Source organism: Trachemys scripta, chromosome 16 (assembly GCF_013100865.1).
Source record: "Trachemys scripta elegans isolate TJP31775 chromosome 16, CAS_Tse_1.0, whole genome shotgun sequence".
NCBI classification, from domain to species: Eukaryota; Metazoa; Chordata; order Testudines; family Emydidae; genus Trachemys; species Trachemys scripta.
This window is the reverse complement of record NC_048313.1, coordinates 17706287-17731238: the sequence shown is the minus strand read 5'-3', so window position 1 is coordinate 17731238 and position 24952 is coordinate 17706287. Positions and strand designations below refer to the sequence as shown.

Sequence of the window (24952 nt, the reverse complement as noted above, 5' to 3'; positions counted from 1 at the left end):
CTGACTCCCTAGTCCCCTGTTCGAACCACTGAATCGGGTTTCCTCTTCAAATGACTGGAGAGATTTAAAACTAGCACGGGGGGTTATGAAGAAAGAACGCGCATTACCGTTGGCTGTTGAGGAAATGCTCATGGTTATGTAAGCTTACGGTTATGACTTACTGTTCAGCTGAAAATGAGTAAAGCCATCCAGTGGAAAACATGGATTTCCCCTTAACCAATATTTCCAGTAATCTTACACAAACCAGTTTAAAGGGACTAAGTCAGACAATCAAGGCCATAAGGTTGGGTTATCCATTTAAAATCCCCTCCCCTCCCCCCCATTAATCCCTCATAAGAAAAGTCATGACAACTTGATTACATTTCTGTTGGGAAGGCATTTTGGGGTGTTGATTTAAACCTGTCACCAATGCACACCTGCCATTCTTGCCGCTCATGTGCTGCAGTAAACACATCTGTCTAGTTTCACGATCCAAACTGAGCAAGGAGCAGAAAATAAACTGTAAAAGTTGCAGCGCAGAAGGTCTTCAAAACTTGTGTTAGCAATGTAAAGGCCTGATCCAGTATATACAGAAGTCATGGGTGTCTTCCGTTGACTTCTGTGCTGAAAGAGAAGATGGGTTTCCTAAACCCACATAAGTCTGGCAGGAAGTTGGGGAAAAGAAACTTCCCCTGTAATAGTCTATTCATTATTTCTGGTTTGAATTCCAAGTATCTGAAGCTCAGTGTTTGTCTCTAGGTCCCTCGAATTATGTTGTGGCTGATGATTGAACTCGCTATCATTGGGTCGGACATGCAAGAAGTTATTGGCTCAGCGATCGCGATAAACCTCTTGTCTGCTGGGAAGTAAGTTGGCTTTTATCGCTTAAGAGAAACAGGAAATGAATGTCATTCTCCATCTCTAGTGTTTATCAGCTGCCCATATCCCATTAGAAAACAACACACTTTGTGCCAAAAAGGACTGTTTTATTTCCTGTAGTTGAGAATCTTAGCAGATCGCTGCCCTGTTCTGCTCAGCAGGGTATGAGCTTCCCTCTTTGTATTGTGTATTACATAAAAAGTATTTTGAGATTAAAGATTTTTAAATAAAATGGGCATGTCTGAGCCCACAATTGGCACCAGCCATTGCTGATGTGACACATTGTAGAACTGTAATAAGCTTCCCTTTGGCTTTTAGACCTCATGTTAAACCAGAACCTTACCATGGCTTGCTGTGCAGAGAAATGTAGGCACGGCTTAAGGTGGAACTCTTATCTGAACTGTTTATGTAGAAAACAGGCTTAGTCTCATGCTTAAAGTAACCAAGCAGCTTGTCAGATTACAAATAAAACCTCGAGATAAGGGTTCAGTAACAGCACACAAAAAGTGGCCATGATCCCTGCCCGGAATATAGGGAAGCTTGGACTGACATGGCTAGAAGAGCTGGTAAAAGCACTATTCAAACTAAGCCCTGTTGTTCTGTTGCAGAGTCCCTTTGTGGGGTGGAGTGCTCATAACCATTGCCGACACTTTCATGTTTCTCTTCTTGGACAAGTATGGTAAATTCCTTTTTTTTTTTTCCTTTTAATTATTTTTAATGTCCCATGAAAGTACATGTAACAGATTAAATCTGACAGCTGCCCCCTCAACATTATGCCTGAGACGTGTCCTCCAAAACTTGTTAATGGCATGTTTCTTCCACAGGCTTGCGAAAACTGGAAGCATTTTTTGGCTTTCTTATTACCATCATGGCGCTTACGTTCGGATATGAGGTAATTCTCACTTGAACGTCTTGGAGCTTTACTTAGCAATTAGAGTGACACTCCCTCTCCCCCTTCTTTCTGTTGAACTTGTGTCTTCATTCTCTCCTCTCAAACATTTTAGAAACCAGACAATCTAATTACTTCCTCTGATTTTTGTCCTCTTCTGCCAGGCCCTCATGAAGTCTCCTCTGCCCGTGGCCCCAATTCTGGAAAGCACTTTAAGCCAGGGCTTAAAATTAAGCATATCAGAGCTGATCCCTAAAAAAAAAAGTTTTTCCCATGCAGCTTTTTGAGTTTTTAGTCAAAAACCAAAAGATTCTGTTTCAAAAAACCCAAATTTTCCATGGAAAGTGGTTTCTTTGGAAAATTTTAGACTAGTTCTAAAGCACATGCTTTAATGCTCTCCTAGATTTTTTTTTTTTTTTTTTTTTTTTTTTTTACGGTGGGGCCCAATTTAACTGCCCTGGGGTTCTATTTGCTTCCTGGCTCAAAGCTGGTTGGCACTGGTCTAGAAGGTTATCTGCCTCCAAAAAGCTACCTGGGGGTGTACAACACTCCTCTTTCAGTGCTAGTGGGTAACCAATATCTGAGTTTTTTAAAGGGGGGAGCTATTACCAAATTACTGCAATTTTTAGGTGGGGCAAATTTGGGGCCTTCCAAGTTGGCCATCTAAGCAACTGTGTGAACGCTGCCAATCCAGAGGTACTAGTGGCTCTCTTGTGTCTGTGTGCAGTATGTTACAGTAAAACCGGACCAGGGAAAGCTGCTGAAGGGGATGTTTATGCCTTACTGTGACAAGTGCGGTACCCCCCAGCTAGAACAAGCTGTGGGGATCGTGGGAGCGGTCATCATGCCACACAACATGTACCTGCATTCTGCTTTAGTCAAGGTAAGAGAGGGGCGAGTCCTGTGTCCCTTCTAGTTTGCTCTTCAGAAGTACAATGAGACTTTAGAATGTGATCGTGAGGGTTGAGAGGAAAGCGCCTTGCAAGGCCTGGTATGTTTGAATAGCTGTGACTGCCCTTTTCAGAGTGGGTGACGTCAAGGAAGTCCGTAGCAAAACTCCCATTGATTTGAGTGACTGCAGAGTTAGTCCAAAGTCAGTGGGAGTTTTACCTCCGACAAGCGAACGCCGATGCTGAGCGCCTTTGAAAATCCCCTCTATAGTAGCAGTTCCCGTAGCCTTTGCGGAGAACTCTCCATACTGTGGAATCAGTTCAGTAAGCTGATTCTGATGGTAACTGTGCTATGTAAGTTTTCAGAATTAGAATATGCCATGTGCACCTGATAAAGAAATACGGTATCCCTTATGTAATAGGGTAAATTGAATAAATTGGCTGAATACGCGTTAACTATGTGTTTGCGAGACAGAACCTGGGGTCTAAATTAACACTTGGCAAACCCCTTAAACCATATTTCAGACATCTGAACAGTGTTTCCCAGTCTCTCTGCCTTGTGGGATTCATCCATATTTGATTCTACTGGGGACAAGATGACAAACCCAGGCTAATTTTAAAGCTGAAGGCCATCAGTCTGTCCTGCAAACAAGATGGGCTTTTTTCTCTTTCCCCCTCCCCACAGCAGCATATGTTTAGCGCTCAGGCTGATACCGTCCCTTAATTTACTAGCTCCTTTATCTTGGGGCACATCCCAGCATCCCAGCAGAAGGCTGAGCAGCCCCTGGGTGCCAGGGTAAGCTGGAAAGCATGTCCAGTATGGTGAGATTTCATTTGGAGCTGCAGTTGACCATGGGGAAATCCAGTCTGCCGGAGCAACGTGCTCAAACAGGTGGTGTTGCTAGTGCATCCTGTGGATGGGTGCTTGTGTGAATGTGGCCAGCCACAGCCCCGCTTCTTCAAACCAGGCCCCTTTGCTCATTGTATGCACCCCACAGCGTTGTTGCATTAGCAGCTACTCTTGGCCAGCTGGTGTCTAATGTCTCATGCTGTTGACTGCTGTTTGTAAGGCCTAAAGAGGGATCCAGTCGTGGGCAGGGCTCAGCTCTTAGTATTTGCTGTCAGACAGGATAGACATATTCTGGCCAAAGTTCAGTAGAAATCCAGAGGCATCACCTGTTGGAGATACAGCTGGTTCCATCGACTAGAGGTTCTAAAATACTCTCTCATAATTGTCTTTAAACGCTTTCTCTCCAGTCGAGGCAGGTGAATCGTGCAGACAAGAAGGAGGTGCAAGAAGCCAATAAGTATTTCTTCATAGAGTCCTGCGTTGCCCTCTTTGTCTCCTTCCTCATTAACGTCTTCGTCGTCTCTGTCTTTGCTGAAGCTTTTTTTGGGAAGACTAATGAACAAGTGGTGAGTCTCTGGGGTTTGTTGGGGCTTGTGCACGTGTGTTGTGGCGATTCTGGATTACTGGGAGTCATATACACGGTGGGTATGTTGACACTGCAGTCGGGAGGTGTGATTTCAGCACATGTTGGCGTACCCTAGCTCGAGTAACAATAGCAATGAAGCCCAGGCAGGCAGTCAGCAGCATGGCTAGCCCTGCTCACCTGGGACCCCGGGTACCTACTCGGGGCTACCACCGTCCATGCTTCCACAGCTTCGCTGCTGGTTAGATCGAAGTTAGATCAGGTATGTCTGTGCATACTTGAGTCGCACCTCCCAGCTGCAGTGTAGACACACGCTGTGCACCTGGGTTAATAATAGCTACTGTGTTAACAGTGGGCCTAAGTGTTTCATACACCGAGGGCCTGATTCTCTTTTACACTGCCCTGGCAGGCAGTGTAAAATGTAGGGGGGATAGCTCAGTGGTTGGAGCATTGGCCTGCTAAACCCAGGGTTGTGAGTTCAATCCTTGAGGGGGCCACTTAGGGATCTGAGGCAAAAATCAGTACTTGGTCCTGCTAGTGAAGGCAGGGGGCTGGACTCGATGACCTTTCAAGGTCCCTTCCAGTTCTAGGAGATGGGATATCTCCATTAATTATTATTATTTATTATTATATTATCTGATCTCGCCCTAGCCTGCAAGATGCACCCAACACATTAATGCTAATGCATTTCATCTGGCCAGCGCCTCCACCCCAAACTCTACCAGCCGTGGTTTCTGCTCTCTGAAATCTGTTTACAAAAATGAAACTTCCTAAACTGTCTTGTCCTCTTCTAGTACAAAGTCTGCACAAACAGCAGCAGCCCCCATGCCGGACTCTTTCCAAATAACAACGAAACCTTGGAAGTGGATATCTACAAAGGGGTGAGTGGCTTTATAGTGAGGTCAGGCAGGGTGGTCTTATCTGAATGATCCCCCCTTAACATCCTGGCCTGAGTTATATGCAGCTGCTACTTCTGAATAAATGGAGACTATTCAAGGCTTGAACCTATAAGACTATAAGAGCTGTCCTGTTGGAACAGAACAGCGCTCCTTCCTGTCTAGGCCCGTGGTCAGTCTGGCGGAGCAGCTGGCTCCAAGAACTCTGCTTTTGACTGAGCGTTTAAATCTAGGATTTAACACCTCGTGACTGGAAACCTTCTGTGTTTCAGGGGGTTGTTCTGGGATGCTACTTTGGGCCTGCTGCTCTGTACATCTGGGCAGTTGGGATTCTTGCTGCAGGTCAGAGTTCAACAATGACTGGGACCTACTCTGGGCAGTTTGTCATGGAGGTATGTGACTCTACAGCTGTGCCGGCTTATGGCTGTGTTTCCCCCCCCTTCTCCTTCTAATCCCCTGAAGTTGAGATGGTCAGTGGAGGCCTAGTTTCCTTTCCTGGTCATGTAGTTTGCTGAAGGATCAGACTTTCCTGCTATTGTCCCATGTACCAAACTCTTAGGTCCCCGATTCCCTTTGGAAAAGTCCAACCTAACTCAGGTTTCTTTAAGAGAAAAAACTCACCCTGTAGTAGATCATTCCCCTTCCCCCTGTTGCAGTTTAACTCTGTGGAATGTTGCTTTGTTGCAACAGCAGCTCTTCCGTTTCTCTCCCCGAAGGGATTCCTCAACCTGAAGTGGTCGCGTTTTGCTCGAGTGATTTTGACCCGCTCCATTGCCATCACTCCAACTCTGCTGGTTGCCATTTTTCAAGACGTTGAACACCTGACTGGGATGAATGACTTCTTGAACGTTCTTCAGAGCTTACAGGTGAGCAGCTGTGCACTCGCAGCACGGGACTATTCCTTGGAGAGTCATGTCTAAGCATTAGCTATTAGTAACTCCTCGTTCCGAACCAACCTCTTAGTCACTACTAGAGTTGGCTTTAGGGCCTTCTGTTGGCCCACTTATGAACATTTCTGTAAGCTGGTTGGCTGAGGGGTCCTGAGTGCAGAGAGCTCAAGTATGGAGGGGAGCGGGAGGGACCAGTAAATGGCAGCAGCTGCCATCAGAATTGGGTTTTCCAGCAGCAGTGAATTTAGGATCTGCCCCTGATCTGTAGATGCTTGTGGACTGTGGCCAACATTGGTTACAGCAGTGGTTCTCAACCAGGGGTCCGGGGCCCCCTAGGGGGCTGTGAGCAGATTTCAGGGGGTCCGCCAAGCATGGCCAGCGTTAGACTCGCTAGGGGCCCAGGGTAGAAAGCCGAAGTCCTGCTGCATGGGACTGCAGCCTGGGGCACCAAGCCCCACCACCTGGGGTTGAAGCCAAAGTCTGAGCAACTTAGCTTCCGAGTGCCCCCTGTGGCGTGGGGCCCTGGGCAATGGCCCTGTTTGCTACCCCCTAACACCGGCCCTGGCTTTTATATGCAGAAAAACAATTGTTGAGGCACATGGAGTTTCTATAGTATGGTGGGAGGGCCTCAGAAAGCAAAAGGTTGAGAACCCCTGCGTTATAGAACAGATAAGTTACTTCTAGGCTCTTCTATGCCTCTTACTGAATTATTTGAGCACCACTTGAATATTTACAAAGAGCAAGAACCATATTTAAACAGGGTTACATTTATACCTCGTTATTTTTTATGACTTTTAAATGTAAATAAGTTTCCTAGCTGGTCCAGTTCTCCTCGAGTTTCCAGCTCTGCAACGACCTAGGTATGTATTTATGGTGCCTTGTTCCTGTTGTAAAATGAGGAATGGGAACTGCCAAATTAAGTGCTCAGAGTAGAAGAACTTCAGCTTCTGATGGTTCTTGTCTGAAACTTGCTCCTCGCACTCCAGAGTGATACAGCCCATATCCCAGCATAGAAAATAACTCCTAGTTCAGCTGGACTACAGAGAGAGGAGGAAAAATACTGTGGGGTCTTGCTTCTATAAACACTTCTGGATTCTTTCACTGAAGAATCTCTCGGTTGAGGGGAGGTGGGAAAGCACCAGCTGTGGCTTTAAACTGTTTCCTATTCCTAGCCATGAGAGATCTTAGATGACACACTTTCAAAAGCTAAAGGGAAAAGTTTGGGTGTGTGTGTGTGTTTTTTTTTTTGTTTTGTTTTTTTTAATGCGAACAAAGTCCCAGCCCTAATCTCCTGCATCTTGTTGCCTTATTCCAGCTTCCCTTTGCTTTAATCCCAGTCCTCACGTTCACCAGCCTGCATCCTGTGATGAATGACTTCGCCAATGGACTGTAAGTATGAAAAGAATCCCACCCACCTGACCGTTTCCTGATTTTAAAACTATTTGATTTAGCCCTGAATATGGATATCTATCTTGGGTGCTTGGTCCCAATAAATGTGGTATCTGAGCACAACCTTTAATGTATTTATCCTTGCAACACCCTCTGAGGGAGGGGAGTTTTATCCCCATTTTACATATGGGGAATTGAGAGGTCAAGTGACTTGCTCACATGGGAACTTTGTGGCAAAGTAGAAGAACCAAGTCTCCCAAGTCCAAGCTGGCACCCCAACCACTAGGCCTTTCTTCCTCCTTCAGTGCAGGGCTAACTGTTCACGAAAACATGTGAATTGTTTTTATTCCCCAAACAGTATTAGAGTTCTTCTGCTTTTAAGCTTCTTATACATAGCCCAGTCTCCCCAAGACCTGTTTGACAACTCACTCTCCTTGGAGTGGTGCCCAATATGTCACTTCTAAAAACAGGTGTGTGTTTATTGCTTCCTGAGCTCTGTCTTGACCTCTTTTTTTGTCCCTTTATCTAGTCTGTGTTTTTAGTGTAAAAGGAGCAACCCTATTAGAAAAGAGTCAGTGCAGGTCAACGAAAGTTTCTATTCTGGTGACTACATTTTCAGAGTCTCGGCATTTACATTACAAGAAGTGTTCCCTCCAAACACCAGGGCAAATAGGAACATCCCTCTCTCCCAAATGCCCCCGTAATCCCGTTTCTTTTGGCTTCCCTTTCAGAGGCTGGAAGATCGCTGGCAGTGTGCTCATTCTCATTGTCTGCTCCATTAACATGTATTTTGTGGCGGTCTATGTCACCGCACTGGGACACCTTGCCTTGTACGTGGTTGCAGCTGTTGTCTGTGTTGCCTACCTGTGCTTTGTAGCATATTTGGTAAGTATTGTTCTTCCACGCTCTTCAGGAAGACCATTGCTGTATAAAATTGTGATTTCGGTGATTATTGGGCTGAGGCAGCTTGTAGGCAGGACTGAGAAAATGAACTTGCTTTCCCAGGAGCTGGAACTTTTATTTAATAAACCATAGAACTCTTACAAACGCTAATCCGCGCCATCCGCCAGGTGCATAATTTCAGATATGTGCCTCAGTTTCCCATAAATCAAGACACGTTCAAGCTTTCAAGCGCCACTCAGTTCTGTGCTCTACTCCTTGCAACTTCTTACCTTCCATCCAGTTCCTTTTATGACTCATCTAATAGTCTGATGGGGGGAGACCACCTGAATCATGCAAAATTCCAGATCTGTTTGTGTGTATTCAAATGGTAAGAGGGGACAATTATGCATTTGTTTAAAAAAAAAAAAAAAAAAAAGGGGGAGGGGAGAGTCTGTCAACATGCAGTTTGACTTTCCTTCCTGTGACTGCTCCTGTATCTCCAAGTTTCTACTTATTGAGAAAAGTGTGTCAAAGTTTAGAACGGCTTATAACCATGCTCAACAATCCATTGAATGGCTTTCACCATCTCAGCAGGCTTAATGTGCTTTAACATCCTTAACGTTCTCTGTAGAACTCATTATGAAGAGATTTGGTAACTTGACTTTTGAGTAATTACTGAAAAATAGCATCTAGTAATCCCTCCATGTTTCCATTCATTAAAGTGCAGCTGCTAAAAAGATAGTAACTTGCAGCAATGTTTCTCACAGCCCACTCCTTCTTCTTTAATTCCAGAGCTGGCTGTGTCTGATTGCTCTTGGGATCTCCTTCCTGGCCTGTGGGCAAACGGTAAGCGTCACTAGAACAGGGCTTACTGAAGAACCGCCTGTCACTCAAATTAACTAAACACTGGGTCTGTCTGCACACAGCAGGTAGCCATCAGAGCCAGTGCGTTTCTATGGTTTACTGTGTGAACATATCCAAACGTATGTGCAATTTGCACGGAAAATACTTGTGTAAGTTTGTTGTATAAAAGCTCAGATGTACGTACTGGGAAATATTGTGTTACTAAGATAACTAAAGAGATGAGTAAGTTTCCTTGCTGACCCCCTCTAATCACAAACATAATGTTATGTTGCTGCTGGAATAGATGTCTGCTTTGCAATATAGGAACTGCATGTAACTTTCCTATTATCCAGACACTAACCAGCTTAACAGCCTGGCAAAGAGACACTCTGTGTTCCAAAATGACACGTCCATTTAGCTAGTTCCCTGCCTCTGAAGTCTTCCAGTGAATCTGTAATACAAGCTGCTAAACAGAAATCAAGCTGCTTGGACAGTATCTGAAGTATTAATCCTCCTTCTCACAATTAGACAAGCAGCGTGTAAAGTCTGTGACACTAAGTGATGCAATCTACCTCCACAGATCAGAATTCAATTGTATTCCATAATCGCAAATTGACCTGGTTATTTCATTAGAAAATAGTTACTGGTTACAGTTAATCAGAATGAATATGGGGTGCAGAAATTCGTTCCCGGAGGTGGGAATTGTGTTGGAGAAATCCTAGCCCATAAACACTAGAAGTCTAAGCATTAGAGTTGTCATATTTTTTTCCTACCTGGTATGTGATTCTGGTGATCAGCAAGGGTAAAAAATAAATCCGTGTTTACAGGTTGTTTATGATTCTGTGAATTATTTTGTATGTATGGCATTAATAGAAATTTTCTGCAATTTCCTGTATCATGACTCATGGAGTGTAACGTAACAGAATGCTAAAAGCCTTCCATGATTTGGGTCTTAATTTTTTTTAAACGTACTTACTTTCACTTCCAGTCTGGCCTTTTATACTTTCCCCATTGTACTTCCTGCTTTTCCCACCTCCCAAGGCAGTCTTAAATCTAGTATTGCAAAGGTCACAGTGAGAAACATGCATTCCTTTTCTCTGTTTGGGAAAAGACTGCACATTTTGTCCTAATTTTATCATGAATTAAGTGGTTATATCCTTGGGGATATACTGTGGTTTTTAGGGGAGGGGGCGGGGGGGGGAACGTGTGTTCATGAGTGGATCCTGTAAAGCGAACCTGTAGGGAAACTGAAGTCCTGGATCTTATTGAGTAAGATTTTTCTTCTGTTACTACTTGATAAAAGTTTTAGCTGATAACTCTGTGTGTAAGCATTTGTGTTTGCGTTGAGGTATTTTGATAGGTATTTTCACAAGAATTCAACTGATCTCAATTCTGTCCGTCATCTTATGTGCCCATCAGATATTTTGATCTGTACTGAATTTTAGTTTGTGCATTAGTTTTTTCACCTTTTAAAGAGAACTGGGTTCAAATCCTGACATGGGTCACAAGTGAAAGTGGCTTCGAAAGGACTTCTCAATCCCTCTGTGTGAACCTACCAAAAGCATGGCATGATTGCGGTCTGCTCAACAGAGGCTAGGGACTGGAATAGCCAGGGTATTACAAGATACAGGATTGGGGTCCCCTGAAAGATCTGTGTGGGTTGCACAGCATCTCCCCTTCCTTTGCCTGACTTAACCCATGCTATTAGTCCTCCACTCTCCTGATCACTAAAATTAGTCCTATTTTTTTTTTAAGTGGGAATATTTTATTGAGAATGGCTAATGTAGGTATGTTTTCAAGCTTAGTTTCTGTAGTTCTAATTGGAGACCAGGTTTTCTCAGGTAATTCATTGTCTTAGTGTTTATCATGTTCATCACAAGAGGTGATTCTTCTGTGCAGATAAAGGGGGTTATCCATGGCTTTCGGAGGGTTGGAGAGACAGATTTCACAAGGGAATGGTAGCTTTTTCTTTTTATAGTAATGCCTCTTGTTTGGACAAACTTCAGACTGTAAGGGACATCCATCATGTCGATGGGAGGTAAAAGATATGTCCAGAGTAAGTGTGGAGAATACCTTTAAATATTTTCCTGTATGGAAATGGCATGTGGTTCTCACTGGGTGGTGTGAGAACATTGAGTTTAGTTCAGGCTTGACCACTTCCATATTCTTATCCGTTGTAGCAGTCAGAAATAGATACTGAATGTTACAATTGCTGTCTTGCCAAAGCAAAGGCATACAGCCAGATTCTCCCATTGCCCTGCGACTTGCCATAGTCCATTATATCCACTTTGCACTGAGGTTAAAATGCTACTGAATCAGAACAGTAAAAGTTTACAACTGCTTTGCCCTAGACTACACAAGGTGTTGGACAATGGAGAGTCCAGCCCATAGTCTCAAATTGCTAGATTAAAGTATAAACCTCACGGTTTCCAATAGTAGTAAAGAACACCTACATGTGCGGCTCCTGTTATGATGATAAGTGCAGACATACAGGAAAGAATATAACTCCCAAGTGCATAAATGAGTTGGTTTCATAAATTTGGTTAGGAAGGCTGTAACTATGAGCAAGAGACACGATGAATTTGGGATGGCAAAAATTAAAGCTGCTAATCTTTTTTAATGATCGTTTTGACTAAGCCTACAAAGTTGGCTCTTAGTCAAGATAACTGACAAAACATACTTGACTTAAGTATTAATGCTTGATATAAAGAAAAAAATGACTTCACTTAGCGTTTTAGTTCAAAATTCCAGCTAGAAATCCTGAGTATGCATCCTACTTACTGCCAGGGTTTGTAGTCTTGTACTAATTCTGCTGACTTGTGTGTTAATCGGTCTTCCTTGGGCAGTAAAATTCTATAGACTGTCTAACCAAAGGCACGTTTATGATCTAGAACTGCTGTTAGGGTTGAATCTAGCTGCCTTCATTCACTTATAAGTTCCTGTAGTTTAATTTTTATGCCTTAGACTTTCATGCATTTTTTAAAAATTTCTGGTTTGTAAAAGTGTCAAAAATGCATGACCACTGTGAACATATATGACTGTCACTGTTGGATATGATGCGAACTGTATATCAAAATCACTGCTATATGCAGGTACGTCTGTATAAAGTCCTCTTAGCCTGGTATAATTTAGCTTCTATTCTATTCATTGTGAAACTTAATTTTTTTTTTTAATTGAGCATGAATCAATTTGTATGCACTACATTTTCAATTAAAAGAATAGACACTTTTTCAACTTGGTTTCTTGGGTCCTTTTTTTTAATTGCGACACCCAGTCTGTTGCTTTAAAAGAAACTCGTATTGCTGCCCAAATGATTGAGATGCTGTAGAGTTATTGGCCCTGTCCACTAGATTGCATGCAAACCTTAGTAAAAGTGAAAAATTTTCTATACTAACTCTCTCCATGCTGTGCATAGTAACGTCTCACTAACTGCTGTTGCCAGAAATTGTCACGACAGTCCTTGTTCGTGTAAGACATTCAACCAAGAAGCTATCTTGCCTTGATATTCTCCGCTCCCTTCAGGGCAGCATTGAGTGCTTCTGCTCCCAGCAATAGCAAAGGATTGATATGCTATTAGCTTGTGCAACCTGACTACCTGAATATAATTCTTGCTAGGGTTCAGTTGACCATTTTTATAGGTGTCTTGGGGTGGCTCTATTTGGAAGACAAACTTACCATTCTACATTAAGACCATTTAATCAAATGCCAACATGTTTTGGCCAGGAACAACCTTAATAGGGGATAAACTCTGCTAAGTTGGAATAGGAATGATCTTATTCAGGAGTTCAGGCATGGTGATATAATGGTCCCTTCTGGCCTTAAAATCTATTTGGGAGTTGGGAGGGAATTCTGATAGAAGCAGGCATTGCACACGCCATTCTTTTTTTTTTAAACAAACCTGAACCTTTGCTTCTGTTCAGAAATTGATCTTTGTGTTACTATTTGATATGGGAACTTTCTTTCCCGTTTTTTCTTACAAGCTTTCCCTACCTGCTTTAAGTGAACTGGAAGCTGTAAGTAATGCATATTATTTATTTCTCTTAGAGGAAACACTGAATTTTGTAAGTTCGGTACAGGCCTTTAATTAAATTAATACCTATTTAGTTTCTTTGTTTCTACCGTGTAAGAAACACTTTTGGTAAGTTTCAGTCCATTGAAAACTCTTGTCTTGCCTTTTGATTTCTAACAACTGAATTTTTAAACAAATTTTGAATAATTAAGCATGAACTTAATCTTCACAGAGGAGAATAACTTTATCTTCTATATATGTGGAATCAATCAAACTTGCATGTTGATGTAACAGGAAATTATAATGGAGAAAGATACCGTCCTTAATTCCCCCCAACAGAAACAGTAATGGGATATTGCATCTGTGTCCCTTGCATGTTTTTGTAATATGTATCGATGTGAAGTATTGTGTCCATTAAATAAAAACTTATGGACAGCCATTGCTCTCGTAAGCTAACTTGTAAATCAGACACATATCCCTTTTAAAGAGAGTCCTCAAACTACTGCAGCTGAGACATAAACTGGATACAAAACAGGATTTTATAAAGATGTAACTCTTGGGTCCTAGAGCATAGCAGCATATTCTTTGGCTGGCCACTAGTGACTGAAGCCTGTCCAGATATAAGATAAATAACTGGTTATTATCATTGGCTAATTGAGAGTGCACCCTGGCAGAGAGAACCTGTTGCACTGAAACAACATCCACTGTTAGCTTAACTAAACTTTCTGTAACGAATTCACACTACTTGAAAAGGGTGAATCCCGTGTTCTGATAAGTGGAGATTGGGTTTTCCTGTTGGATCACACTCTGTGACCCTACTGCTAATAATCTAGTAGGTAATTAATGTACACGATCTACTGTAATAAGTGATAATCAGCATGGAAAGACGGAAAAATCTGTCTCCTGTCTGTTCTAGCGGCTGAATCACCTTTGTTTTTTAATCAGCTGCATGTTGCTTCAATCTTTCAATGACACTCCTTCAGATTAATCAAAATAACTTTAATAAATCACTTAATTGTGGTACAGTAGTTATCATATTGATAACATAAATCCGATTTACTGCTGCTGATTAAAGAATAAACATTGATTTAATGCTTTGGTTTTAACATCTAACAGCCTCACAAAACTTGGATTTTATTTTATTTTGTATAATGAAAGTGGCAGGACCAAAGAATCCGTTATCTAGTTAAGTACGATTCTTACCGATCAGATTATGGTTTAGAAGGCCTTATGAGCTACAGTAGAACCTCAGAGTTACGAACACCTCGGGAATGGAGGTTGTTCGTAACGCTGACATTTTTGTAAGTCTGAACTAAATGTTATGGTTCTTTCAAAAGCTTACAGCTGAATATTGCCTTAATAAAGCTTTGAAACTTTACTATGAAGAAGAAAAATGCTGCTTTTAACCATCTTAATTTAACTTAAACAATCTCAAACAGTTCCCTTATTTTGTCAAATATTTTTTTTTAACTTTGCCCTTTTTTTAGTAGTTTACATTTAACACAGTACTGTACTGCAGGAGTCCCCAACACAGTGCCCGTGTGCCATGGCTCCCGCCGGGGCATTTATGTGTGCCCGCTTACTGGCCGCCGGACAAGCAGCCGCCAAAATGCCACCGAGAAGCGGCAACATCAAGAAGTCGGCGGCAATTCGGCGGCGACGCCTCTTGATGACGCTGCATTTCGGTGGCGATGCTTCTTGACGTTGCCACTTCTCGGCGGCTGCTTGTCCGGCAGCCACAATCCTCGGTCCAGCGCCCGCCACATGGAAAAGGTTTTGGACCACTGCTGTACTGTATTTGCTTTTTTTTGTCTCTGCTACTGCTTGATTGTGTACTTCCGGTTCCAAATGAGGGGTGTGGTTGACCGGTCAGTTCATAACTCTGGTGTTCGTAACTCTGAGGTTCTACTGTACTGTGTGGCTTGGAGCTACTTGGCCTTCTGGCAGTACCAGTTCCTAAGGGCTTGTCTACATGGCACTAACTGCTTCCACGCACTAAAAATTCCAGTGTGCTTTGTCGTACTGCTGTTTCAAACACCCTGGCTTGCTGTGCACTAAATCAGGGTGTAGGCAAGCCCTTAGTGAAATAAAACTGCAGCGTATGTAGCAGTTCAGAGAGACTAGCACTTAACTGCTGGAAAAGAACTTGGTCTTGGTCATGCCTCTGTGCCTGTGGCATGCAGTTGTCTCAATTACTACCTGCCCTGGAGGATTATTCTCTACATGGACTCCAGGCTGCTTGCACTTCTGGGTTGTACAAGTCCTATGAAACTCATTGTCTGAACAAAATAAGATGTTTCTGTGTTACTTCAGGATTTGAAGCATTGATCCATGACTTTTTAACAAAGTTTTAGGCTGAAGAAAGCCAAAGCATAAAACCCTCTGTTTAGTGACTTTAACCTAATCACCCTTGATTTCACAGTCTTTGGCTTCTGTTTCAAAGTGGTTTCCCTAATTTTCTTCTTTGCCTTCTCTAGTATCAGCTGGGACTTACTACTCACCCTGAACTCTTCCTTCTGAACAATGTCGATGCAGACTCAATTGTGACTAGATGATTCCCTGAACTGCAGTAGCAAGAACAAAAGCAATTTTGAAGCCCCTTTGTGCTGCAGAAAAGGATTTTCCTTACTTATGGTTAGTTCAGAAACAGGTATGGTCAAGCATCATGAATGACAGAAAGATTTCCTCCGAGAAGGAACACAGGATAAAACTGACATCTGCAGAGGAGTGTCAGATGGAATCAACAGACGTTGCACTTGACATCAGCCATGAAGGTTCTCACAGGACCAATGAAGAGCCAGAGTCAAACCAGTTCATAGTATCACATACCCTATGGGTTTGTCTTATCTTTAGGTACTCAAAATATTTTCTTTAATCCTTTTTTTAATTGTAAATTATTTGGGTAGTAAATTATAGATATTTGAATATCTTATTGATTTAGATCTAAACTTATTCTGCTTGGTGTTTCTTAGGTCAGTTAAATGATGGGACACTAACATGTTTTCCAGTTTTTGGAAGATTGTCCAAATGAGTGATGTTAAGATTTTACATTTGATTTTGAATGATCTCATTTATGAAGTACACTAAGGAGACTACACAATGAGAAATAATTAACTCAAAAGGATGGGCAGATTCTGAAGTGCAAATCCATTGGAGCCTAAGGAAGAAGCGTACAAGGCGTCTGTCAAATGCAGATGATGTTCTGGGCATGCTCTTCCATTTCTGCTCTCTTCTGTCTAAAATCGCCCTCCCTATCTGTCCAGGTACTTAGGTGCTCAGTTACTATAGCAATGAGTCCTATCATCTCAAACCTCCCTAGCCTCCACTGTGGCTATCTGAAGAGGTCTCCTACTCCAAGAGTGTGGCAATCCTCACTTCCCTGCCCACCTCTTCTAAGCATCTGGCCAGTTCTCCAATACTGAGCCGCTCTAGGATTTTATTTCAGGTACTTGCCTTGCCCCCCACAACTACATTGCTGACTGCTGCGTAGGAAATGGTAACTACAGTGTAACTGGAATGGGAGGACACAAAGAGCTGTATCTTTGTGCATTCAGTCTAACTTTGTTTTCTTTGTCATCACATCCCAGTTTTTATTTGACCGACAGTGCGTTGAAATGCTTAATTCTCAATTTCAAAATACAAACAATTTGTAGAGGCAATGCAAGTTTAGGTTTTACTCCTGACATCAGAGGTCGGGATCTATAGAATCCTTGATTTAAGTATCTGTCTATACAGTTATAGGAGTGGACACCGCTCTATTAAGAGTGCTCACCATGAAAAGTGCCTGTTAACTACTAAGTCCTGAAGAGGGAACTTCAAAATTTCTTCATGTAGTTCTTCCAGCCATAAATGTAACGGAATAAATCCATGTGCAGTTACACAGCAGCTTCCATCTATAGGTGAAATGTGGCCTCTTGTCTTAAGCCAACCAACCCCCACAGAATGGGGTTAACTTTTCCTGGGACTAGCTTTACACAAATGGAATTGAACATGAGCTTTGCATTTTCATGCCATTTCAAGAAGTCTTGAATGATTAGGATAATTTCTGAGAATTGGATGGTTCCAAACTCAAAGCTTGAGGCCATGATATTCTGGGTGGGCAAGTGTGTTTTGTTTTGTTTTTTTTAAAAGAATAAATCTTTTGCAGTTGTGCTAAGAACCCTGAGGCAAGAACTGCCTTCAAATGGAAGATACCCTGAATTATATTTTTATATATGTCTATGTGGGCTCAGTTCTGAGGCATCTTACTTCTGTTTTTTAATTAAATCTCTTACCAATGAAGCATTTCTATCCCTGTGTATTTGGCACTCGTTTATTAAAGATATTGATTACACTTTGACTTGTGATGAACATGATGGAAGTCTAGACTGTCAAATAAATGTGTCAAATTCGCTTTAGCTTTTTCTGTTTAGGCTTCATTTGCTTAAGAAATAATGCTGATATTCTTCAGGTCAGATGACCCAGAAAGTTAATAACTTTCACTGGCTGTTTTCTGTACAAGAACAGACTGTACAGTGTGAACAACTGCAAAAACTCGTAGCTATTACATGCGAGGGAAATAAAACGCTATCAGTGTGAGTACTGAATGCAGTACACCAGAGGATATTCTCTGGCTCCAAACTGTAGTGAGACCCTAAAGTTTGGATTGAAGTGTAGCATGGGCAATGGTGTCCAAGTTTCCACCAGTTAATGTGGAAAAGTATAAATACGTGCTGTAAATGTTTTTGCAAAAAGAGTCATACTCAGATATTCTTTTTCTCACACTAAAGCTTTGTTTACACCAGGGGTTGGCAATGTTTGGCACGCAGCTCCCCTGGCGGGCCGGGCCAGTTTATTTACCTGCTGACGTGGCAGGTTTGATCGATCGCGGCCCCCACTGGCCCGCGGTTCGCCGTCCCGGGCCAATGGGGGCGGCGAGAAGCGGCGCGGGCGAGGGATGTGCTGGCCGCGGTTTCCCTTGCGTCTGATGAAGTGGGCATTCACCCACGAAAGCTTATGCTCCAATACTTCTGTTAGTCTGAATCTGTAAAAAGCAACAGAGGGTCCTGTGGCACCTTTAAGACTAACACGGCTACCCCTCTGATACTTGACTACCACTTTTGTTGGTCAGGAGTGTGAAGAAGGAAAACCACACACCGCTGACCGACATCAGTTTCACCGGCAAAAGTGCTGATGTGGACAGCGCTATGAGAGGAGGCTCTCCTGCCAACATAGCTAATGCCGCTCATTGTAGGTGGTTTAATTATGCCCGCAGAAGAGCTCTCTCCTGCTGGCAAAGCGCAGCTACACAGGAGACCTTACAAGCGATACAGCTATGCCGCTGTACGGTCTGTAGTGTAGACATAGCCTAAGTCTGTTGCAGGTGGTACTTGCTTTTGTTTTTAGTAAATCTCATTACAATGTTACCTTGACCAATGTGGATTAGGCATCTAGCAAGTGGCCTAGTGGGCTTCTGCTTGCTGCTGTAGCTACATACAAGGGACACTAAGGATCTGGGTTTACGGCTGAGGAATAGTTTCCCCCCCTCAGCTGATTACCTTTAGAGGCAGGCTGCCTCTAGCCTTGGTCTCTACCCCAGTTGGTGCTAACTGTAATTTGTTGCATCTTTTGGTGGCAGGCAAGTCTCACCCTGTACAGTACCTGAACCAGGAGTCCCTCTAACATGTGTGTTATCTCTGGGGAGTTCTTAAATAGCTGCCAGAGCTTTTGTTTGCAAACACTGTTGCTTTAGTTGGAAGGAAGAGGCTCTTGTTGTAATCTCATTACTTGCATCACGTTAATCACTGCTGTGGTTTAGAGAGCATCTTTGTTAAACCAGATATGTCCGGCAGGTGATGGTCTCGATAGCAATGACGTGAAATATGCAACAGGCCAAAGAGCAGTGACCCAGTATTTCATAGTGAGCACCTGTTCGAAATCTAGTTATTGTAGCTATAACTATTGGCTTCAGCAAGTTGAAACATGAGTATTTTATTGTAACCAAGTGGGTTCCCCTATATATAAAGATTTAATAAATAAAATAGCATCAATAAACAGCTAATATAATATATTAGCACGAACCATTTAAACAACCAGCAATGGTACAAGACATTGGACTACTCAGGACTTCTGTTAACTGTCTACTGCCAACCCCAAAGAACAATCTTGCAATGCTCTTTCCATATTGTAGCCCTCTTTCCTAACTAGGATGCACTGCGGCATTCTGAGCTTGATGTAGGTAGATGGCTGCCTCTGCCCCAGATAACAACTCTCCTCCTTGCACACTACTCTAGCTGGCAGGGATTGCTGAAACATTGGTACTGACTGTGCTGTCAGTCATGCTGAGTCTATTGCCTCTAGCATCATAGACATGGATATTGTGAGTTTAGGTATTGATCCCAACAGTTGGCTTTAGCATAGAGCAGCCATTCAATGGCAGAGCTAACAGAAGTCCTGGTGATTATTACTTAAAATTCTTACAGTGTTTACATATAGAAATGCTAAATAATTAATACTGAACATATGCTTTCCTCTCCTGCTTGCTCCTATGAAGTTGGTTCACTTTTTGGCCCCATTCTTGAACTGAGGTTTAACGTAATCCTTATACATAGAGAAGAGAACACCTAACAAAAGAGAGCAGATACTGTTATCTATTGGTGGTTTTCATATGAAAGAGAGTTCATGCAAACAGTTTTGCTTCTTTTCATTTAATTTAACGTCCGCAAACTAGCACAGGTAAAATTATTTAGCAGTAAAAATGTCTTCTCTAAATATCCTAAAAAATAAGTGGTGCAAGGAGGTAACAGCTGGACATTAAATGGTCCAATAAATCCCAATTTGAATTGTTATATCATGAATCATGAACTATAGTGATTTACAGAAGATATAGCTGGTAGCTTTGAAATGGGAGAGTACTTGCTGAAAGTAGAGGTAAGTCAAGCAGCCTCTGAGTAGGCCACTACTATGCGGGCAGAAGACTGCCCCATCCGCCCCCCAGGAAAGGGCTCAGCTACTGAAAAGGTATATTTAAAAGGTTTCTGCACAAATCAGTATCTTACCTATTGTTATTGCTCCTACGACAAAGCCTTGTGCTGCAACTCTCATGTGAATGAGATGGACTGACATTTTCTGATCTCCTCTGTGTTTCAGCTTGTAGAGACCATAGCCCACGACAGCAACAAAGCCTGCCATCCCTATGCATTCAGAAGGAGGGTGAAGTTCAATACATGTGTAGAACCAGAAAATGTAACTTTGGCTTAAAGAATGTCAGATAAATTACTCTAAATACAAACAGTGCATAGGGTGAAGAATCAGCATATTAAGGGTTTGCAGAATCTGCCCCTTCTGACCTAAAAAAGTCGTGTTTACCAAATGCTAAATTAGACATGCTGTTTGAACAAAGCATCCAACTTTCTGTACCAGAAAATGGTGGTTTTGTTCCCAAAACCATCTAGTGTAGCCATATCCACTCTCATATTATCTGACTTTTTTTCTCCCTGAAGTAGGGAAGGAAGCATCAACTAGAGGGTTTAATTTTATCTCTGCCTTTTTTGCTTTTGAAGTTGTCAGGGCCTGTAAATCGCTTTCAATTACTTTTGTTATTTGGTATATAAATTGAATAACTAAATTATTCTTTTATCTTTCAATTACAACCCCCCCACACACACATGCTGCAAAAAAGCAAGCCGTGTCCTTGCAACCTGCTAAATTGACAACAGTGTATACAGATTAGCCTGTGTTCATTTAGTCTGGTACATACAAATCACTTTAAGGTTTAGAAGAGCTTCTGTTCTGACAGTCCTGCTGTTGCTGCTAAATGTTAGGGAAGCCTAATGAAGTTTGATGGATGAAACTTGGCCAGGCTTCTCCGTGCCTTTCCAGGTCTGCACAGTTCCTGAAAACCTAGTATTCTGGATGTGACTCATCTCACTTAATATATTGGTTTTTAAAGGAAGGTCTGATTCAATGGTGTGTGAATATGGAAACCGGTAAAGCTCTGTTTCTGAGGGAAGAACCCCCATGTAGAAGGTACTATAGGAAGTTGCACAATTACAGTAAAGACACCTTTTAAATGAAGGTTATAACAGGCTTCCATCAGACTACTGCTAAAGTAACAGCCACTTTTGCAACAGATCTATACTCTACTCTGGCCATCCTAGTATGACGATAGAGTAATGGTGTACATCAGTTGACAGTGGAACGAGAAAAACCTTTTCACGCTATCAATTTTGCTGTTCCACGTTTAACCGGTGTACATTTTAGTTTTCTGGAAAAAATCCATTAACCTCCATTACTAGCCGAAGAGATTATTTCTAAGGAAAAACAGGGCAGAATTATTACAATAAAACCCTGTCCATAGCACTCTGTATGCACAGAAAGAGTCAACTTACCTACAGGAACAAATGGAGAGTCTCTAGCTTTCCGTGTCAGTTTAGATACTTGACTGTCCTCTTCCTCCGCCGACCAGCGATCATCAGAAGACATTTCTCACCTCTGAAAACGAGAACAGGTCTGACAATTCAAGTCCAGAGATGCTTTCCTTCTCTGTTCTCCAGCGTTTTATTTACTAACGCACCTCTTACTTATGAGACTCCCAGGTGTCAGAGCAGCTAACTTGCAAACTGATCCTGGTGGTAAGCAGATTCCCTTTTTCTAGCTGTCATTCACTTAATGCAATATCATCGCCTGCTTAATCTCATTTTAGAGGCCCTCTGGTTCCCTGTTAAGGGTTTTATTTTGGCATGACAATTGGGCTGGGTGAAGTTTGTCACTTATACCTGCTCAGCTCTCCAAAGGTGACCTCAGCAAGACATGCTCGGAAATGAAACTTCCTCTTTGTAGCTGTATCTGTGGAATAAAGAGATACTACTTTTTTTTTTTTTTTAAATGGATGTTTTAGAGACCTATTGCCCTTCCCTGCAGAGGAAAAGGGCAAATATAGTACCTACCTGTAAAAAGGGGAATAAGGACAAGCTAGGGATTTAAAGACCAGTCAGCTCATATTCCGTATCTGGAAAAATAATGCAGCAAATAAACAATCAATGTGTAAGCACCTAGAAGAAAATAAGGAAGCGGTCAACATGGATTTGTCAAGAACAAATTGTATCACACCAACTTAATATCCTTCTTTGACAGGTAACAAGCCATGGGGGAAGGAGTAGATGTGATATCTTGACTTTAGTAAGGCTTTTGATACTGTCACTTGACCTGATAAACTAGAGAAATATAGCCTTGACAAACCTATGGGGTGAGGGCACAACTGGTTGGAAAATCTTACCCATAGTGCAATGCTCCGGAAGTCGACGCTAGCCTTGTACTGTGGACACGGTCCGCCGACTAGAGCACCTAGAGCATTTTATGTGTGGACACACACAATCGGCTGTATACAACCGATTTCAATAAAACCGGCTTCTATAAATTCGAACTAATTTCGTAGTGTAGACATACCCTGAGGGAATAGTTATCAATGGATACCAGGCTGGAAGGGCATATGAAGTGGGGTACCACAGGGATCTGTCCTAGGTCTAGTTCTATTCAATATCTTCATAAATGATATGGCTAATGGGATAGAGAGTACACTGATAAAGTTTGTGGACCAAGGTGGGAGAGGTTGCAAGCACTTTGGAGGGCATGACAAACTAGATCAATGGTCTAAAAGAAACAGGATGAAATTCAATAAACATATCTGTGCAGTACCACTGTTAGGAAGGAATAATCAGTTGCACAAATACAAAATGGGAAATGACTGTCTAGGAAGGAGTAGGGCAGAAAAGGATGAGTGGTTATAGTGGATCACAAACTAAATAGAAGTCAACAATGTAATACTGTTGCAAAAAAAAAAATTCTAAGTAGTATTAGCAGGAGCATTGTAAGCAGGACAGGAGAAGTAATTCTTCTACTCCATTCCACACTGATAAGGCCTCAACTGCTGTATTCTGTCCAGTTCTGAGCACCACAGTTTGGGAAAGATGCGGACACTGTGGAAAAAGCCCATAGGAGAGCAACAAAAATTACACCCTATAAGGAAAGACTGAAAAAATTAGATTGGTTTGGAAAAGAGAAGATAGGGGGAAGGGAGGGAATGATAATCTTCAAGTAGGTAAAAGGTTGTTATGAAAAGGAGGGTGATAAATTGTTCTCATTGTCCGTTTAGGACAGGACAAGAAGTAATGGGCTTAAAGTGAGCAAGGGAGATTTAGGTTAAACATTAGGAAATCTTCCTAACTGTCAGGGTAGTTAAGCAATAGAACAAATTACCTAGGGAGGTTAGAGGATTTCAAGAACAGGTTAGACAAACACTTGTCAGGGATGGTCCACATAATACTCAGTCCTATCTTAGTGCAGGAGCCTGAACTAGGTGACTTATTGAGGCCCTTTCAGGTCCTACATTTCTAGGATTCTGCCCCCTACAGCCCCCCAATATCCTCCCCCTCCCCACATTGCCCCTTCCCCCCCTATAGCCTCTCACTATCTTCCCCCTATTACCCCTACCCCATAGAGCCATCCAACATCCTCCCCCTCCCCACATTGCCCCTTCCCCCTATAGTCCCTCGCTACCTTCCCCTTATTACCCCTACCCCATAGAGCCCCCACAGTACCCTCCCCCTATTACCCCTACCCCATACAGCCCCCCCAGTATCCTCCCCTCCCCCCATTGCTCTGTCCCCCTTTAAGCCCCCCCCAGTACCCTCCCCCATTACCCCTACCCTGTACAGTCCCACAGTACCCTCCCCCTCTTGTTCTTTCCCTTCCCCCCAGGACCATCCTACACGCCCCTGCCCCACTTCGGCCCTTCCCCTGGCCACGCCCACCAGGCGCACGAGCATGACTCAACTACCCATCTCCCGCCGGCGGGCAGCACATCCGGGCCAAAGCCGCGCCCTCTTTGGCTCACGTCACACACAAGGGCAGCCAATGGCCAGGGAGGGGGCGGGAGATGGGGGATGTCGGGCGGCCTCAGGGTGGGCAGAAATGGCGGGAAAGGTCGGGTCGCTCCCTCGCGTAGGCCCCGCCTCAGCTCCACCCACGCGGGTGGGGCGGCAGGTGCTCCCCTGTTGCCCCCACCCCAAGACTAGTAATTGGGCTAATAACGAAGCTGCCCCAGTCAGGTGCCTCCCTCCCACCCCCGGGCAGCTCGTCACGGGGCAGGGCGGCGCTGGCCAGGCCCACCTGAGCGCGTGGAACGGGTGCCATGGAAACGTGGTGTCCGCCAGGGCCACCGCTCCCCCCCCCCCCCGCCCAAGGCCTGGCCTAGGCCTTTCCACACAGGACAGCTGCAGGCCCCTCATCCCTGGTGTGGTTCTGCTGTACCAGGGCTAGGAGGGGGCATGATGGAAATACTTAGACGGGTCGCTGTGAGCTATAGGGCAGCCTCCCCCCCCAGTATACCACCCTGCCCCCCCTGCCATGTTCCCCTCCCCCCCCCCCCCCCCCCCCCCCCCCCCCCCCCCCCCGCTTCTATTGCTTTCGTTTCCTCCCGGCTTCACACCTAGGGGCAGCTTTGGGATCCTCCATTAGCTTCCATCTCCCCTCACACAGACAGCAGCAGCTCATATCGTCCTTAGCTTCATTTCAGGACTAGCCCACCAATTTCTCCCCTAGCCCATCCATAGGTTTTGTATGTCACAAAAACCAGCTCTTGTTATTTAAGATATGTATAGCCCCCCCCCCCCCATGACTGTGGGAGTTGAGCATCTCACAGTCTTTAATGCATTTAATCTCACAATGCCCCTAAGATGTAGAAAAGTGCTGATTTCACACATGGGAAACTGAGGCACGGAAAGACTGTAGCAACTTGCTCAAGGTTACACAGGAAGTCTGTCAGCGCAGGGAACTGAAAATAAGCCTCCCAAGTCCTCTGCTTGCACCCTAACCACTGGGCTGTTCTCCCTTTCAACCTTTAATCTCTTCCACCGGGCTCAGCTGTTTCCTTGACTGCACTGAGAGCAGTGCTTGAATTGAGCTAGTACCCTATACCCATGCTCACCACCTGTG

General features: G+C 43.4%; 2 protein-coding genes across 13 annotated transcripts in view; one reads left to right on the top strand and one right to left on the bottom strand.

Annotated features, from left to right (window-relative positions):
* The window catches only part of SLC11A2 (solute carrier family 11 member 2), a 46016-nt gene extending 28640 nt beyond the window's left edge, over window positions 1-17376 (top strand). For 10 of the 11 annotated variants that reach the window (XM_034793240.1, XM_034793238.1, XM_034793246.1 and 7 more), the window contains 13 exons: window positions 739-845; window positions 1467-1537; window positions 1683-1750; window positions 2475-2630; window positions 3895-4053; window positions 4865-4951; window positions 5239-5358; window positions 5683-5832; window positions 7172-7245; window positions 7977-8130; window positions 8920-8973; window positions 12951-12983; window positions 15457-17376. In XM_034793240.1, coding sequence (XP_034649131.1) covers window positions 739-845; window positions 1467-1537; window positions 1683-1750; window positions 2475-2630; window positions 3895-4053; window positions 4865-4951; window positions 5239-5358; window positions 5683-5832; window positions 7172-7245; window positions 7977-8130; window positions 8920-8973; window positions 12951-12983; window positions 15457-15534 — 1311 coding nt within the window. In that variant the 3' untranslated portion in view covers window positions 15535-17376. The remainder of the gene's footprint in view (window positions 1-738; window positions 846-1466; window positions 1538-1682; window positions 1751-2474; window positions 2631-3894; window positions 4054-4864; window positions 4952-5238; window positions 5359-5682; window positions 5833-7171; window positions 7246-7976; window positions 8131-8919; window positions 8974-12950; window positions 12984-15456) is intronic. The other variant, XM_034793241.1, reaches the window with a different exon arrangement.
* Window positions 17377-18943: 1567 nt separating this feature from the next.
* HIGD1C (HIG1 hypoxia inducible domain family member 1C) lies at window positions 18944-21819 on the bottom strand. 2 transcript variants are annotated; one of them, XM_034793252.1, is made up of 4 exons: window positions 21736-21819; window positions 21349-21451; window positions 20017-20151; window positions 18944-19581 (listed from the first exon to the last, which is right to left on the bottom strand). In XM_034793252.1, the coding sequence occupies exons 2-4, from the start codon at window positions 21440-21442 to the stop codon at window positions 19517-19519; spliced, it is 294 nt and encodes a 97-aa protein (XP_034649143.1). In that variant the 5' UTR covers window positions 21443-21451; window positions 21736-21819; the 3' UTR covers window positions 18944-19516. The 2 variants fall into 2 exon arrangements, with proteins under 2 accessions (XP_034649143.1, XP_034649142.1); XM_034793251.1 differs by lacking the exon at window positions 21736-21819 and adding an exon at window positions 21534-21643.
* Between the last annotated feature and the right edge of the window lie 3133 nt (window positions 21820-24952).

Excerpts from the sequence above, each read along its gene's own strand:
- HIGD1C (XM_034793252.1), bottom strand. The coding sequence starts at position 21,442 with ATGTCTTCTGATGATCGCTGGTCGGCGGAGGAAGAGGACAGTCAAGTA. Across the intron at positions 20,152-21,348 it reads CTCTCCATTTGTTCCTGTAG|GGATGGCAGGCTTTGTTGCT; the intron begins GTAAGTTGACTC and ends CTGAATGCATAG. Across the intron at positions 19,582-20,016 it reads CGTAGGAGCAATAACAATAG|GTGTTCTCTTCTCTATGTAT; the intron begins GTAAGATACTGA and ends CTCTTTTGTTAG.